This window comes from Saccostrea echinata, unplaced genomic scaffold (assembly GCF_033153115.1).
Source record: "Saccostrea echinata isolate AGI-Se365-2 ecotype Australia unplaced genomic scaffold, CSIRO_AGI_Sech_v1 ptg000056l, whole genome shotgun sequence".
NCBI lineage: Eukaryota > Metazoa > Mollusca > Bivalvia > Ostreida > Ostreidae > Saccostrea > Saccostrea echinata.
This window is the reverse complement of record NW_026889805.1, coordinates 11,181,989-11,200,042: the sequence shown is the minus strand read 5'-3', so window position 1 is coordinate 11,200,042 and position 18,054 is coordinate 11,181,989. Positions and strand designations below refer to the sequence as shown.

Below are 18,054 nucleotides of genomic sequence, written 5' to 3'. Positions count from 1 at the left end.
TTACACTCCCCTTTACCCATGGATACTTTGTACCAAGTTTGGTTAAAATTGGCCCAGTGGTTCTTGAGAAGAAGTTGAAAATGTGAAAAGTTTACAGACGGACGGACGACGGACAACGGGTGATCAGAAAAGCTCACTTGAGCTTTCAGCTCAGGTGAGCTAAAAATGGAACTCGTAAATATACTTACCTTGTCATTGGTCATTTGCAAAATTATTTTGTTAAAAAACATTCTGATTGTACACACAAGTACTCTGAAGTTGACATTAAAAAGATGCTTGAGTTTCTGATTGACAATATCTATGTGGTTTTTGGAGACCAGGTCTTCCAACAATCTATTGGAATTCCTATGGGTACCAATTGCGCCCCGTTATTAGCAGACCTTTTTTTGTATTCATATGAAGCAGAATTTGTCGAAAATCTCGTACGTGAAAAGAAGAAAACACTTGCTGTGGCGTTCAACTCGACATTTAGATATATCGACTACGTAATGTCAATTAACAATGGCTATTTTCATTCTTATGTCGATACCATATAATGGTGAACTTGAGATAAAAGATACCACAGAGTCTGACACATCTGTTTCATATTTGGATATTTTACTTGAAAAAGACGTTAATGGTAATCTAACAACCAAGCTTTATGATAAACGTGATGACTTTAACTTTTCAATCGTCAACTTCCCTTACTTATGCAGCAATATACCTTCATCACCTGCATACGGGGTATATATCTCTCAGTTAATTCGATACGCAAGAGCATGCTCTACGTATGTACAATTTCTAAAACGAGGTAAATTATTGACAAATAAGTTGATGAAACAAGAATATCAGCTGTCTCGTTTAAAGTCATCATTTCGTAAGTTCTATGGTCGATACAATGACCTTGTCAGCAAATACAATTTATCATTGAGTCAAATGCCAACTGACGTTTTTCATACTAATTGTTAGGCCATTATTTACACACTGAATTGTCGACGGATTTTCCCGTTATTTCCCGATCATGACAAGGAGCACACGGTGGGTGTGACCGGTCGGCAGGGGATGCTCACTCCTCCATGGCACCTGATCCCACCTCTGATGTTTGGAGGTCCGTGTTTGCTCTGCTCCTATTTTGTATTGTATAATGGACTTTTGAGCTTGAATACTGTTCGTTATCTCCATATATTTCATCTTTCTCTTAATTACATAGCAATGCAAGCAACAACTGAAACCATTACATTTTCACATTTTTATTTACGTAACAAACATCTGCTTGTATGTTAAAATGCTTAGGAGTGTGATTTAATGGATGAATGCCTGTAAAATATTTGTAGAATCCTTTCTCCTTCAGAGTTCTATATGTATTGAGTAAATCTGGATATAAGGCTTTGCTTGGCCAATCTGAGAAAATATGATACTCCAAGGAGAAATGTCTGATTCTTGAAGTCATTCCAGTTTTAATTAAATAATCCAACACTGACCACTCATGACCCTCCACGTCTATTTTTAAGTAATCCAGGACTCTCTGAAATAATATAAGTCATTATAAAACAAATGCTCATACTGAATAACTGATCTCCTTTCAACTTCTTATCAGGTACTTAATGGATGCAACAGTAATTACCAAATACTGTTTACTTTTCCTTCACATTTTAGGGGACACTACTAATCCATTGAATCGTAAAATTAATACAAAGATATTTTACTTTACAATAGGAAGGTCCTTGGGGAAAAAGGATCTTAGATCAGCAGTGCCTTCGAGGTGATATCAGGAAACAGTTTGCTTTAGAATGTAACAATTCCTCTTTGGGACAATGCTAAGAGAAGATTTTTGTACATGTCATATAAATCCTTTTTTTTATACTCATTCGAACACTGACCTACTGAATGCCATGTTTTCCATAACAATCCAATTTTCCTTTAATGATGTAGCTTATATGCATTGTTCTTTGAATTAAACACAGCAATAAATGTAATCACAAAATAAAAAATTAAAGGATGAAATTAACTGCAACAAACATCATGTAGAGATTAATGACGACCTAAATAACTTCGTTCAGTTTAGTTTTTTTTAATCTTGACAGTACTCACATTTTTATGACCTAATTTTTCCATTATTGAAAGGAGATCCATCATATTCCATTTTTGATCACTGGTTACATAAATATCATGGCGTGGATTGAAATCCTTAATCACACGGTTACTCAGACCAATGGGATGAAAAACTACACTAGTATTCCTTATGTGTTCTTTTGAGTTCATGCTGAAAGTATTTCAAAGAAGATTTTGTATATAAAACTCCACAGTAGACATAATTACATGACGATTACATAACATGAAGAGACATAATTTGTCGAAATGCGCATCTGGTGCATCAAAATTGTTATTGGTACCGTATAAAATTTGCATTAAAACTCTTTATATCAAGTTATACAAGGTTCTAATGTACTGAAATTGAAATCAAAGATTTCATCGAATTAAAAGGTCGAAAAGTTTCTAGTAGGAAATTCAGGTGATCAAAACATGATACTCCAAATACTGCATTACCTTGGATCAAACGAATGGACTTCGCAGCCAAGTGTAGCCATAGCATCATCAAAACTAAAGTCATTGGCGATGCTGGAAAAAAACTGTAGGTCAGAGATCACATAGCGAGATTTAAAATTCATATTATTATAGGTAAGTGCTGCTTCATTGTACGTGTGATGGTTAGAAAACCCTTTCATTCCTCAGTATTTCATATTTGTAATAACTTAATAACCTCACCCAAACGAGTAAACTAAACATGGTTTCTCTACTTTAAATGGCTCATCTTGGCATAGAAACCAATTTCCTACTTGTCTATTTTGTTGACACTTATAATCTTGTGGCCTTCTTCTAAAATCTCTAAAAATAAACAAATAATACGGAATGTTTTTTTTTAATTAAGTACATAATATAAATCATATATATTAAGTACATGTAATTCATGGTTTTATTTAAAACTTTCGAAGAATTCCAATCTTATTTCACACACACACACAAATTCAAAATGTATACAAACATTTCTAGAAAAGCTGCAGCCCTCCACCAGTCGGATTGTAAAACCTCTTTTGATTGGTTGTACGTAGGCATTTTCTTTAAGTACTTCCAATCATTATCCTCCACAGGACGCAGTTTGCTATTCAGTGATTTTTCTGCATTTTTTGTTTTTAATGGACGAAGTTCCAGATCTGTACCCGTCTTTGTTTTCTTCATCAATTTACGAACATCCCAACGGACAACTGTTTGTGGTTTACGAAAACCTCCACGGACAACTGTTTGTGGTTTACGTTGTTCGTTGGTTGGCATTTTCTGTGGTGAATCGTGTATCCGCGAGGAACCTGTTCGTAAAATAGCAATTAAACCCATGTAAATGTGTAAACAAAATATAAAGACTGAAGAGTGTCTATTTGTAAATGTATAATAATTGCCATTGTATAATTTAAATTTGGAATGTTTTTTAATTGTGTTCAGATTGAAAGATATTTGTGATAATTGACTTTGAATAAAAACTGAACAAACAACATAAATCACTTTGAAAAAATTGCATGGGTTATTGTATGAACACACTTTAACCTACATCAAAAGAGACTTAGTTTGATAAATTGCTGGTATAGACAAAATATCGAAAGAATTTTTCTTAAACTTAAGAAATTTTTGTCGTAGTTACATTCTTGTCTCGGGGCAATAGTTTTAACAAATTTTACTCTTCATTTATAATTGTTTATGGGGATGTTTTCGTATAGTTTGGCATTTCTTTGAGCTAAGTGTATGATTTGGCTAAAATAACCATAATCATAGCTGACTGAATTGTCTTTTAAGTGATTATCGCTAAACATAATTTTACATATTTATGATGATAGAAAAAATCATTAATTTGTCAAAAAAATGGTAGATGATGAACTAAATTTTGGAATAAATGATAAATAAATATTAATATGAAAAAGATGAAGATAACAAACTATGATCAAATTTATTACTTTTGTAAAAAAAAAAAAAAACAAAACAAAACAAAAAAAAAACAAAACAAAACCCAAAAAACAAAAAACAAATCTTGAATAGAGTAAAAGAATAGACCTGTGGAAACAGCAGAGATGGGACCAGGTGCCCAGAAGGAGTAAGCATCCCTTGTTGACCGGTCAAAGTTGTTATAAAAAACTGTTAAGAAAAATGTCGGTTAAAATACGACCCAACGTTAAACTGTACTTGCAAACAGGGTCATTATAACGACTTTGGAGTTTCAGAATGCTGGCTTTCAACGAGATTACTGAAAGCTTTGCAACATCAATTTTTCTGTCAGTAGCCTCTCTTGATTAAAAAATTAATCGATCGTACTCTGAGCATGCTCTTGCTTACAGAAAAAAAATGTTGACACATGAACACAATATGCAGGTTAAATATCTTTCATCTGCATATTGTGTTTATGTGTCCCAAGTACTATTTACAAATAGTGTCAAATAGGAGAAGTTAACATTGGCAAAGTTGGAGTCATTTCGTTTGTCATGTGTTTTATAGTTGTTAAGTGGATATTAATGTCTTTAGTCATTAAAATATCCAAATATGAAACTGAAGTGACAGACTCTGTCGTATCTTTTATGTTGAATTCACTTGGAACGTACAGTCGCTCAACATATGAATGATAAAAAACTCTAAATGTCCAATTAAAGGCCACAATAGTTTTTGAAGAAATTCTGCTTCATGAAAAACAGATTGTCTAATTAAGTATCACAGTTATCGCTTATCGAAGTTTCAACATAATGCTGAACTCTAGAATTTTTTTTTTTAAATCAGCATCAGAGTACTTATGAAAAGAATTAGGATGATTTTTGAAAAATAATTCTACAGATGACCAATCATAAGATATTATTACTATTTTTAAAGAAGCAGTTATCTATGATACTAGTACTAAGAATCTGGTTTTAAAATTTATCATTGAGGAATAGTTGTATAAGGTTTTGAATATACGTTTTGATGTTATTAATTTGGGGGGGGGGGGGGATGGGACTTTAATTTTTCTTTAAAAATTTGGAGTTTTTCAGAATCCATACTTGATTTATGCTACCTTACGCAAATTTTTAAATACGCTGTAGCATAGCACATCGGTAGTTTCTCCTTCGTAAGTTTTTTTTTTTTTTTTTTTTTTTTTTTTTTGAGGAGTAAAGTTTGGGACTTGGTAAAATATTTATTGGACCCAGCGACGTTTCTTTATTTATAAGGATTTTTATGAAATTTTTTAATCTAGTATAGGTATGAAATATCAAAATCATTTTTATACAATGGAATGTTAAAAGTATTTTAAACTGAAATGTGATTGTGAAGAATTGCTTCATTTGAAAGAGAACTGTGAGTATTAAGTAGGATTACCACATGTGGAATTAAAACAAATTCTTCTAAAAAGCAGTTGTATTAATAAATCTTGCAAACAAAAACTATTTCAAGCTAACCAAAACATATTGTTCAAGTAGTCTTTCTAATTCTTTTATCACTTCCAGTTTTCTGAAAACAAAAACATAGATGGTATGTATTTTGCCCTTTAATTGTAAATGTCATTCTTACTAGACAAGTATTTATTAAAACTCTTCTTCATACTTATCCTATACAGCATATCGCACACTTATGCTATCCGGCATATATCTTCATACTTATGCTATCCGGCATATATCTTCATACTAATGCTATCCGGCATACATTCATACTTATGCTATCCGACATATATCTTCATACTTATGCTATCCGACATATATCTTCATACCTATACTATCTGGCATATATCTTCATACTTATGCTATCCGGCATATATTCATACTTATGCTATCCGGCATATATCTTCATACTTATGCTATCCGGCAAATATCTTCATACTTATGCTATCCGGCATATATCTTCATACTTATGCTATCCGGCAAATATCTTCATACTAATGCTATCCGGCATATATCTTCATACTAATGCTATCCGGCAAATATCTTCATACTAATGCTATCCGGCATATATCTTCATACTCATGCTATCCGGCATATATCTTCATACTAATGCTATTGCTATACGGCATATATCTTCATACTAATGCTATTGCTATACGGCATATATCTTCGTACTAATGCTATCCGGCATATATCTTCATACTTACGCTATCCGACATATATCTTCATACATATACTTATCCTATCCGGCACATATCTCTTCCACTTAGCAGCATTTTCCTCGAAATACTACTTTCTTCATTGTGAAAATCAATAAGATACATGTATATCTAAGATAAATGGATAATCAATTTAAACACACACACACACACACACACACACACACACAATAAAAACAACAAAATGCTATTGCCCGATTTCTGCTTCGTCTTGAAAAATAATAAAAAGAAATCATAGTTTGCTTGCGCGACTGATCTAAGTCGATAAAAAACAGGTAGCAACTAAGCGTTCGACACATTCGGATGAGACCTTAAAAACCGAGGCCCCGTGTCACGGTAGGCGTTGGCACGAAAAAGAACCCTCACTGCTCAATGGCCCCGAGTGCCAAGTAAAGGTCTAAATTTGAGTGAAAACGCAGTGGAAAATTATTACTATAGAATCAAGTGGTCTAAGGTTCGATTCCGGTAAGTAACTACATTTCTTTTGTTCGTTTTAGATTCCATGCCATGCTTACCCCTTAAACTGACAGGCTTATAACCATCTGAATGGTGCTTTCGATTAATTGATCGATTGTATGTTGTTTTACGTGCCGTTCGAGAATTTTTCACTCATAAAGAGACGTCACCATATACCGGTGAAGGGCTTCAAATTTAGATCTTTACTCGGCACTCAGGGCCATTGAGCAGTGAGGGTTTCTTTTTCGTGCCAACTTTTACCATGACACGGGGCCTCGGTTTTTAAGGTCTCATCCGAAGGACCCGCAACTTTCACTTCAAAGTGCAAAGCGCTTGGCGAAGGAATAGTTGCTACCTATTTTTTATCGACTTAGGTCAGTCGCGGCCGTGATTCGAACACACGACCTTCCGATCACGGAGCGAGAGCTCTACCGACTGAGCTACCGTGACGGTCTGGTGCTGCTTTCAAGAGCAAATTTATTCAAGAGAGTAAAAAATTCAGAGAATTTGACAGCACAGATCGCAGTGGCTCGAATTCCGATATGGGTGAATTAATAATGACCACGAAATTTTGAATTTTTTGAAAAAAAAATCAATTAACCATATTTTTTTCACTTATATCATCATACTGTACATGCATTCTTCTTAAAATTCCTGAAGTGGCAATAGAATAGACAACTGCATAATTAAAAAAGTCTTAGAATTTTTTTTTGGGGGGGGGGGTTAAAACTTTATTTAAAAAATATTACTACATCCTAAAAGACTTTAAAAAAGAAATTATAGTTTTTATACTTCAAAATGGTGCCAGGGACATAAGTGATTAGATCTAAACCTTGAGTTTCTTTCTTTTGATGTGAAAAGTTTTGATATGAAAGAAATATGAAACAATAAATCGCCAAAAATTACTTTTTTGTCCATTTCAGTCAATTTTGAATTTTGATATACAAGTTTTCTTACAAAAAAATATTAGATTTTGAAGTCATCCTATTTTACCTTATTTTGTTGCACTCCTGACATCTAGGTATTTTATTAATCACTGTATTAAAAATTATAAAGCACAATAACTCATTCAACGTTTGTAAATCAGTTTATCGTTTTGATATTTTTTCATTATTTACGGCAAGTTTTTCAAATTTTCAAGACTTCAAAACATGATTATTTGCTTATGTGTAACATATATTTAAAATACATGTTTAGTGATGTAAACTTTTCTGTAAATTGACTTAAAATGTCCAAACAATATCTGTAATTTGTTGATAGACATAATGACTTGAACTACAAATAGTATCAAACATTTTCTGCAAATAATTTTTCGTAAAGATAGATGAAGTTCATTGATTATTATAAAACAGTTTTGTTGCACTCCTGACTGTAGTAAAAATTAATATTAAAACCACAGAACAAAAATTCATAAAGAGTTGGCAACATCAAGTGGTGACTAAATTGTGCAATATTTATAGTGCAATACTTCATGGTTAAAAGACTTGAAAGTATTTCAACTTTATTTTATCTTTTAAAATATTACCTATTTATGTCAAAAAAAAAAACTAGCAAAAATATATATTTAGAAAAGTATACTTTATAGCATAATTTCCTTCACGGGACAAACACTGTAAGCAATTTAGGTCAACCAGAAACATTCTACTCATCATTTTTCTCTCCTTATATTTATTCATATTTGATCAACAAGAATTGTTAAGCATAAATTACATCAGACCATGTTCTACTGCTTCAGTGAAGTTGGGGTGGGATTTTTTGAAATCTATAACAACTTTTCAGCGTGTGTGTGTGTGTGTGAGGGTGTGTGTGTGTGTGTTTACATTCATTAAAAAATCAAAGGAAAGATAAATTTGAAAAAGTGATGGGTTTTATTAATAAAAATGTCAATAATTAAGTAATGAATTACTCAATTAGATAATTATTGATTAATGAACATTTATTAGTATGAATAGAAGTCTTCCAATCATATAACTTTGATCTTTAAAAAAATATGTTGCACTCCTGGCCATAGAAACATAGACCTGGATAAATTTGTTTGGTAAAAATGTTATTTGTGTCTTTATTTTCCAAAAAAGAAATCTGAGAATAATATACTGATTAAAGTTTTCAATGCTGGGAAGCAAAACATCAAATGTTGCACTCCTGACATAATTGGGTATGCACAGATACTTGACTCTCACTAATGCTGTTTGTGATTTATGTAACATTTTAAAGTTTTAAATGGTATATCAGTTATTGTTTTACACATTGAAAACTTTTTTTGACTGAATTGTCTTACTGGATTTTAAAATCGGTTTTTTTGGCAACACTACAATTTATCTGTTACACTCCTGACATGGTATATTTTTTCAGCATCAGCCATGACCAAAACTTGGTCAAACAAAAGTTGCTTCAGTCTACATTTAAAGCTCAATACTTTGAATATTATCAGATACTTTAAATATTATCAGCAAAGTTTTTATTTCCAGCATAAACCATTATCATTTATTTCACAGATCTTCAAAAAATATTTAATTTTCGAAATCTGCACTCTTGACAATTTTAGCATCATCTTCGGCACATCATTTTTTGTGTCTTGAGATTTCAATGAGATATTTGGCAGGTATTTAGACAATATCAAAAGACATATGCTGAAATGTAGAAATTTATTCCCTGTGCCTGTATTTTTAGTGCAGATTGATAAATATGTTTAGTCTTTTTTTTTAAATTCACCCATATGGTTTATACATTTCCTGATCTGATAATAAGACATAAGCTCACCCTGTGGCGATATGCTGGGACTAAAAAACTCATATGCGCTTCTGTTGTAAAAGCAAAAGGTCAGAAAGACCCCTAAAACAGGAATCGCGACCAGCAAATTCCTCTTCATAGCCAAGTGCCGCTTTGGATACCGTCAGTCAGAACTATTGGCCCATTACTGATTTCAGTCTGCAAGAGAAAAAAAGTAGAAAAACTGAGATGCAATAAGTTGCTTCCAAAGTCGATTTTAAATGCGCTCAAAAGTTGTTGACGCCAAAATGTACTACTTGTGTCAGTAAGATTGACACAAGGTTTTTTTTATGCCCCGTATCGAAGATTCGGGGGTATATAGTTTTGCCCTGTCCGTCCGTCTGTCTGTTTATCCGCAAAAACTTTAACATTGCTCATAACTTTTGATTGGTTGGAGCTATGGCTTTCATATTTTCACATGTGTATTCCTGACAAGACCTTTCTTTAGGTACCATCATATTTGACCTTTTGACCTAGGAGTTTGACCCAGTTTTACAAATTTTTTCCCCAACTTTAACCTTGGCCATAACTTTTGAATGGTTGGTGCTAGGGCTTTAATACTTCACATGTGTAATCCTTGTGACAAGACCTTTGTTTGGATACCAGCAACTTTGACCCTTTGACCTTGGAGTTTGACCTAATTTTGAAAACTTTAACATTGGCTATAACTTTTGAACGGTTGACACTAGGGCTCTCATGTTTCACATGTGTAATCCTTGTGACAAGACCTTCCTTTGGATACCAACAACTTTGACCTTGACCTTGGAGTTTGACCTACTTTTGAAAAACTTTAACATTGGTCATATATTTTGAACGGCTGGTGCTAGGGCTTTCATACTTCACATATGTTATCCTTGTGACAAGACCTTCCTTTGGATACCAACAATTATAGCCCATTGACCTTGGAGTTTGACCTACTTTTGAAAAACTTTAACCTTGACCATATCTTTTAAATGGTTGGTGCTAGGGCTTTCACGTTTCACATGTATATTTCTTGTGAGAAGGCCTTTCCTTGGGCACCATTAATTTTGACCTTGACCTTGATGTTTGACTTACTTTTGAAAAATTTTAACCTTTTCCACATTTTTCCAATGGTTGCTTCTAGGACTTTCATATTTTACAAGTATATTCCTCGGTACAAGACCTTACTTTGGGTACCAACATATTTGATTTGCATTTGAGAAAGTAAACTTCACTATAAGTTGCCATACGGGGGCATCAGTGTTTTCACAAACACATCTTGATTTTTATAAGTTTTAAAATGGGACAATGGGTTTGAATCTCAGCTTATTTGATAACCGTGAACATCAAGAAAAGGATCTTCATAAATGTAAAATAATGCTAGTAAAATAATAATTTATAATTAATGATAAAGTGAATCGTCAAAGAAGTGTGCCGAAAAACTCCAAAACGAAAATAAGACAAATAGGAGACCAATAAAGCATTACAGAGCTATTTAAGAGTGGCTTTAACATTTCATACACGTAGTAGTCAATTTAGCAAGCATAACGCATCTGTACTGACCTAATGAGTCCTAACAACTTATAAGTTGGAAATTGTTAACTACATCAGGATTAATCAATAACGGGTGATATTTTCTTTATTCATAGCTTAACAAATAATTACCAGGTACATGTACATGTAGTACATTCCATTTACAAAATTTCCCTTGAGAAATATAGTCAATGCCAATAAATTAACAATATCAAAATTAAAGTTAATGAAATTATGTGTGAATTAATTATGCAGAGGAAATATTTCATGTACAGTAATCAGTCGTGCAAAGAAAAAAAAAGTAAGATCTAGTTTAACGACATGAAAATACGTAAAAAAAAAAATTACGTAAAAAAAAAAAGTCCAATAAATAAATAATTCAACGTGTGAATATTCATACAGGTTGAAAATAAGACACTTTAATGGACTCGGGAGGATTAAAGCTGTACGCGTATGAATACCTTGTCATATAATGTTATTGAGAGGGTGCCGTAATTTTTCTACACATGTGCAGTACTATGTACATCTATATATAGAAAAAATCTCTATATATCCTAAAACATTAAAGCGATGATTAAAAATTGTCACATTTGATAAATTGGTTTGTATATCTAGTGCAATTAATACAAAACACTGTAAATATTTAAAAAAAAACATTGGAATTTTCTTAATTGTGTGTGACTGTATATATGTTTTGCCTTAGAACTATGTAAACATTGAAGAAGTGGAAATGATGTATTGTGACAGAAAAGTAGCGAATTCGACATGTATAAAACATCTGATGCATCAAGCCTGACAGGTACTTAGCTTAATAGTGCGCTTCGTTAGTTGACACGGAATAAAACTACAATTAAAAAACCCTACTTCAACGGTTCATTATCACTTAAAACATAATCCTTTGCATCTAACCAAGAATCCAACTGATATAATTTGGTCTCCCACATAACTTTCCGATCTTGGACCAGTTACGCTGACTCATCGTCTTGGTAATACACCTTTCCTTAAAAAATGACTGAAAAAGGTCAAAAAATCTTTATATAATTATCAACTTACATTGTTTTATGCTCCTACATACGTGTCCAAATCAACACACACAGCATTGCACCAATTAACTATGTACTAAATGGTCGCCTCACTTTACAATGAATTAATAGCTGTCCATTGTGGTAATGAATTATTACTATATAACACAAAATCGTGGTTTTCTATTAGGACACTGTGGCGCGTGATCTGTTTTCTATAATGAATATGGTAATTAGACGCCAATTTTTTTTAACATGCATGGGATTTGATTTTTTTCTCGCCCTTAATTAATACTGTAGTATTGATCTTGGAAATCAGACGACAGGTAGAAAATCCATACCTTCAGTATAGACCGCGGATAGAATCTAACGATATTAATCCTATATTCCTAATGAAGTCGAGAGATTCTTCATCAATTCTTCATTTGATGATCTTCGTTATCAATAGGGACTTAAAGTTGTGATGAGATGCACCTCGTATACTAAACTGTAACTTAAAAAAAAAAACGCTTAAGACTGTGAACCAGTTCTTAAGACTGTGAACCAGACTGTGAACCAGTTCTTAAGACTGTGAACCAGACCAGTTCTTAAGACTGTGAACCAGTTCTTAAGACTGTGAACCAGTTCTCTGAATTCGTTAATTATCTTCTCATTTGGCGGTAAAATTGCATGCAAGGCTGCACATCGCGGCTTTCAGTTTCACTTTCTTTGATTTCAAATTTAGATTCTAATTTTTTTAAAAACTTCAACGAGGGTGCATTTGATTTAGATTCGACAGGAATTTGGGCGTACTTGAAAACGGAGCATAATGTTTTAGCAGTCTATATATCTCGTTTATATGATATTGGAAAGGAAATATTTCCCGATTTTGTGTTTTGAATTGCTAAACTATGTCTTGATATTTGCCTAGATAATTCATTGAGTACAGTACAAAATATGACATTTTTAAACATCTATAAATTCACTATATCAGGGTTACCTACATGTATTTACGATTTTTGTACATTTTAACTCAAAGAAACGAGCAAACATTTTTTATTTAAAAAAAAATGTTTTTCCCCCAAGTTCTTCATGCAGTTTGACTTTACCCACCGATTTATCAGATATTTAAATTAAATCTAATCTTAATTATGTTGCACTGAGAACGAAAACAATTCTTCCCTACCATTAAAAATTTAATATTGCATTTAACTATGCCGCATTATTGATTATCTTACGCCTGTTTATTAATTATGTGAAGTGTTACTACGATATTGTAATTGTTGAGATAAGTATACTAAAATATTACAACGAGACCTATATATTTCGACAAATATTTAAATCAGATGTAATATTTTCCTGTTCCTTGAATATCTCATTTTGTATCTCTTTGCAGTATACCAAAATATTTATAATTATTTTCTTCTTTTTATTTTTTTAACCTTTTCAAAATTGTCTTGAATGATATCAACACTAACATATAAATGCCTGGTAAGGTATCTCAGTTTTTTGTGAGGAAACCTGTTAAGGTAGCAATACTTTAATCACAGATTCTTTGGGAAAATTATGTATTATTGATGAACACACCTGATCTTAAACTTCATTTTTAACCAATTTCCGCGTAGGATATGATCATAAGTAGAGAAAAGTTATATCTCAGTGAACAGACGTCATTCTCTGTAAAGAGTCATTTTCAACTACTAGTACATGAATTTCAGGACCGGCATATTCCTTTCTGCTGATGTGTAGGGCAGTGTGAAATCACAGATTTTAATCTTAGGCGCAGTGTGGGTATGCTATATCATGATAGGAAGACCACTTAACAAAATTGAGAACTTTTAACTATTTTTACTCTGCTTAGAAAATATGGAAACTTCCTTTCTGAATTATCGAAATACGATCAATACGTTTAACTTCCTACTAACCAGAAATATTTCCAGTTATCAATTTCACTTCCTGCAATAATCCTGTTGCTGTCGATGGTTTGAAATTGTCTGATAAGACTTAATATAACACTTGAATTTCGGCTTAAAAAAGCAAAACTGAAAAAAATACATGAAATAGGTATAAAAGTGCGGATGGCTAAGAATGCTTTTTGGCATTTGCAACAAAATAATATAAATAGGAAAGATTTATTATCAACTCCCCTTTCCCAATTTTTTTCAACTAAATTTTTATTCCTGACAAAATGATGTGTAGCTACAGCCTTTTTGCCTATATGGAATATACGTCACTGACCGCTGCATTTTCCAAGACATTGGTTTAAATACACATTTATCAAAAGCCTGAAAGGCTTCAATGGCGTCAAACATGAAAAAACAAACAAACAATTTCTTTTTAATTTGATATGAAATTTTGACTTTAAGCAAAATGTGACAATTACTATGTCATATATTATATCAATTAATATCATATATTGATATTGCTTTTTTTTTTTTTTTTTTTTTTTTTTTTTTTTTTTTTTTTTGCTACAACCTTTGGTTGCATAAATTTCCGGTGGCGATTTCGATGGAACCGCTGACTAGATGACGTTCGAGCTCTGTGTTCTTGAGAAGATCTTCAAAGCATTTTTTACGCATTCCCAGGTAAACCTTTGATCATCCTTCCTACCCTCGGTGGTCATGATTTGAACAATTTTAACCTACACTACATCAGGAAGCTTTCATTTAAGTTTCATCTTTTCTGTCCTTGTGGTCATGCTCCTTTATTTTAAGAAACTCGAATCCCCCTTCACCAAAAGATACTCATTGCCAAGTTTGGTTGAAATTTGCCCAGTGGTTCTTGAGAAGATGAAAATGTGAAAAGTTTACGACGACAACAACAACGACTGACAAATTTTGATCAAAAAAACTCACTTGAGCCTTCGGCCTTCAGGTCAGGTGAGCTAAAAACATGTGTGAATTCGAATTTCTTTTCACTAAGTCTTATAGGGCCTGAAAGTTATATTAAGAAGCATGAAATGAAAATTGTTGCACTTTACCATTCAAATGAAATTGAAATTTGATTGATCCGACAATGGTAGCGATGCACATCATTTGATCGAAAGATCCAATGATTATTGACGATCGATTACGATTTTAATTCAAAGCTATAAATGACGCCCCATACGCATACTAATAAATGATCATTTTTATGGTTATATTCTTCCTTGTTAGGATAATTCGTCATTAATATATTTTACAATCAACGACCCGACCTATATCCATATATTTTCTACAATAACCAACACGTTTCATTCATTATTTTCGGTTCCCATTTCTTAACGTAAGTTAAGATGCTAAATTCATTTCATGATTAACAAATTACTGCACGTATGAAGATAAGAAATGAACAGATTATCTAATACGATTTTTTGACAGCCCATTAAAAGCACTCCCTACTGACTGATCTGTCTCAATGGATGCCGCTTTTTTTGTGCGTTTATCGTTTTACTTCCGCATGGCAAAATACATATAGATGTTTTGAAATATCAAGAAAAATCATTTTAAATAAGACTACCACCAACTTTCTTCTTCCCTTTTTAAAAAAAAAAATATTTTAAATCGCTTCTTCATTATAAAATATTGTCTGTAATGAGATTAGGTCGAAATAATTTGACGATTATTGCTGAAAGTATTTGTAGATAAATTCTTTTTTTTTTTCAATTTAATGTAACCAAAAAATCTGAGATTCCTTTCTTCCAAACTTTGCGCTGAGGTATGGTAACTGCTACTCTGGATTTCCTTGCATTTCATGTACGTCGGTAGACTTTGTGTTATATGTTTAGTAACTGGATTTGATGACACGGCCAACAGAATTTTGATCAGAAACGACCAAATGAGGGCAATGATTGGTAATCTGCAGCGATCTTTTTTGCGTCTTTCTGGTTGTCTGTCCGCAAAAAACGTTAACCTTGCCCATAACTTTTGATTGGTTGGAGCTATCGCTTTCATATTTCACATGTGCAATCCTTGTGACAAAGTCCTTTCTTTGGATACCAACATATTTGACCTCTTGATCTTGACGTTTGAGTTTGACCCACTTTTGCAAAATTTTAAACCTTGGCCATAACTTTTGAAAGGTTGGTGCTAGGGCATCATAATTAAAATGTATATTCCTTGTCACAAGACCTTCCCTTAAGTACCAACAATTTTGACATTGACTTTTGAGTTTGACCTACTTTAGAAAAACTTTAACCTTGGCCATAACATTGGGACGGCTAGGCTATTGTATACATATTTCACAGGCGTATTTCTTCTAACAAGACCTTCCTTTAGGACTATTTATTTTGAGCTTGGTCTTGGAATTTGGCAAATTTTAGAAAAAATTTAACCTTGGCCATAATTTTTAAGCAATTGGTGCTACGGCTTTAATATTTAACTTGTGTATTCCTTGTGACAAGACCTTTCCTTGGTCACCATTTATTTTAATCCTTTGACCTTGGAGTTTGACCTACGTTAGGAAAACTGTAACCTTGGTTATAACTTTTGAACAGTTGGTGCTACTGCTTTCATTCTTCACAGGTGTATTACTTATGCCAAGACCTTTCTTTGGGTACCTACATTTTTTATCACTTGACCTTTACCTTGGAGTTTGACTTGCATTTGAGAAACTTTAGCCTTTGCCTTGATCTGCCATACGGGGGCATCATTTTTTCACAAACATATCATGTTTTTAAACTACATTTTCTTTCTCTTCTTATATTCATGTAATAACACAATGGCTTTCACAAAAAGAAGTCTCGTAAGCAACAGTAATGTGTCCAGGGGGTCATACCCGGTTGATTCTGGGGGTTTGGATTTAACACATAAATAATGTTCCTCTGTAAAATGACCTAACAAAATGATTTAGTTTTCTTCTATAAAATGTGTTCACTACAATTGGTTTGCAAGTATACACAAATATGACCCTTCCCTTACTTAGCGGAAAATCACACTTGGTCGGCCTTACTCATGTAACGCTAGAGAGAAGCATGCCTTATTCAGACAGTAACGTCTATCGTAGAGGCAAGCCTAGCCTTATAAAGGAGTCGAAATATATGACGTTTTCCAGGCTTTTTTCACGATTTTGATATTTTACGTGCCAGGAAACGTCAGAACCTGCGCCATTACGAAAACTGACCTTCTCGGGTTGATTTTCGATACTTGCAAAGCGAATGAAATTCCAAACTCACAATTTATCAATAGTACAATGCTTTTAGTACTCATCAACATCGTTTTTATGGTTTGATTATAAAATTTACAATCCTATGAAAACATTTTCTCTGACTGTCGAGATTTGATTTCATTTCGTGCATTTTAAAATCTTTCAAGTCCTCTATCGAAATGATGAGTGATGTTTTCTTTTCATCGATATTGGTGAGTACTAGAAGCATTGTACTATTGATAAATTGTGAAAACGGCATTTAATTTGGTTCCCAGGTATCGAAAATCAACTCCGATTGGAGACGGCGAAATTTCCAGTTTTTGTAATGGCGCCGGCTCTGACGTTTTCCTGGCACGTAAAATATAAAAATAGTAAAAAAGCCAGGAAAACGTCAGATACGAGGGGTGATCAAAAAGTTCGCAAACTAAATGAATTACTTCCTTTAAAGAAATAAAATGAGGTTTCAGTGTTCATTATTTTTTAAAGTTGTCCTCTCCGATTTTAATGCACATCTGCCCTTGTTCTGCCCATGCGCGAATCACGTGATCCAGACAGTCACGTGACATGCTCCGTAGCAGTCTGTTCACAGAAGCTAAACGATTTTTCTGAGTCTTATATTTCTTACCATGCAAGTTATTTTTTATAACAAGAACAGTCCATCTGTTAGAAATGGCCAAATCTCGGCAATAGGATGGGTGGATAAGGATATCCCTTATCACAATTAGTATGATGACCCATGACAACTCGAGTCCTCTGTCTCGGGAGCGTCATTTATCCAATGTGGATAAAGTATGGGCGCCTTCTTTTTATCATATCTAATATGTTTAAGTCTAAAGTAAACGATATTTTAGGGATTTAATAATTATATTATTGTTAAGATATTCAACCATTTTTCTAATTGTAACTTGACGATGTTTCATAACAAATTGCTCAACTAAGGACACATCTTTTCCCCGGATTGCTTACGCTAGGCAATAGAACAAACATCATTTTTAACCAACTCCCTGCCTTCACTTAAACAATCAATCCAATTAATGATTGAACTTCTGGTAAGTCTTTTGTCTTCAT

General features: G+C 33.0%; 1 protein-coding gene across 4 annotated transcripts in view; it reads right to left on the bottom strand.

The window, feature by feature from the left end:
- Positions 1-1,171: 1,171 nt before the first annotated feature.
- LOC133173769 (uncharacterized) overlaps positions 1,172-18,054 on the bottom strand; it is a 33,948-nt gene continuing 17,065 nt past the window's right edge. For 2 of the 4 annotated variants that reach the window (XM_061308797.1, XM_061308799.1), the window contains exons 2-7: positions 9,359-9,526; positions 3,023-3,341; positions 2,746-2,865; positions 2,527-2,598; positions 2,071-2,242; positions 1,172-1,504 (exon numbers count right to left, since the gene is read on the bottom strand). In XM_061308797.1, coding sequence (XP_061164781.1) covers positions 1,214-1,504; positions 2,071-2,242; positions 2,527-2,598; positions 2,746-2,865; positions 3,023-3,341; positions 9,359-9,467 — 1,083 coding nt within the window. In that variant the 5' untranslated portion in view covers positions 9,468-9,526 and the 3' untranslated portion in view covers positions 1,172-1,213. Of the gene's footprint in view, positions 1,505-2,070; positions 2,243-2,526; positions 2,599-2,745; positions 2,866-3,022; positions 3,342-9,358; positions 9,527-11,914; positions 11,970-12,224; positions 12,310-18,054 lie in introns of those variants that run through there. The other 2 variants (XM_061308798.1, XM_061308800.1) reach the window with 2 other exon arrangements.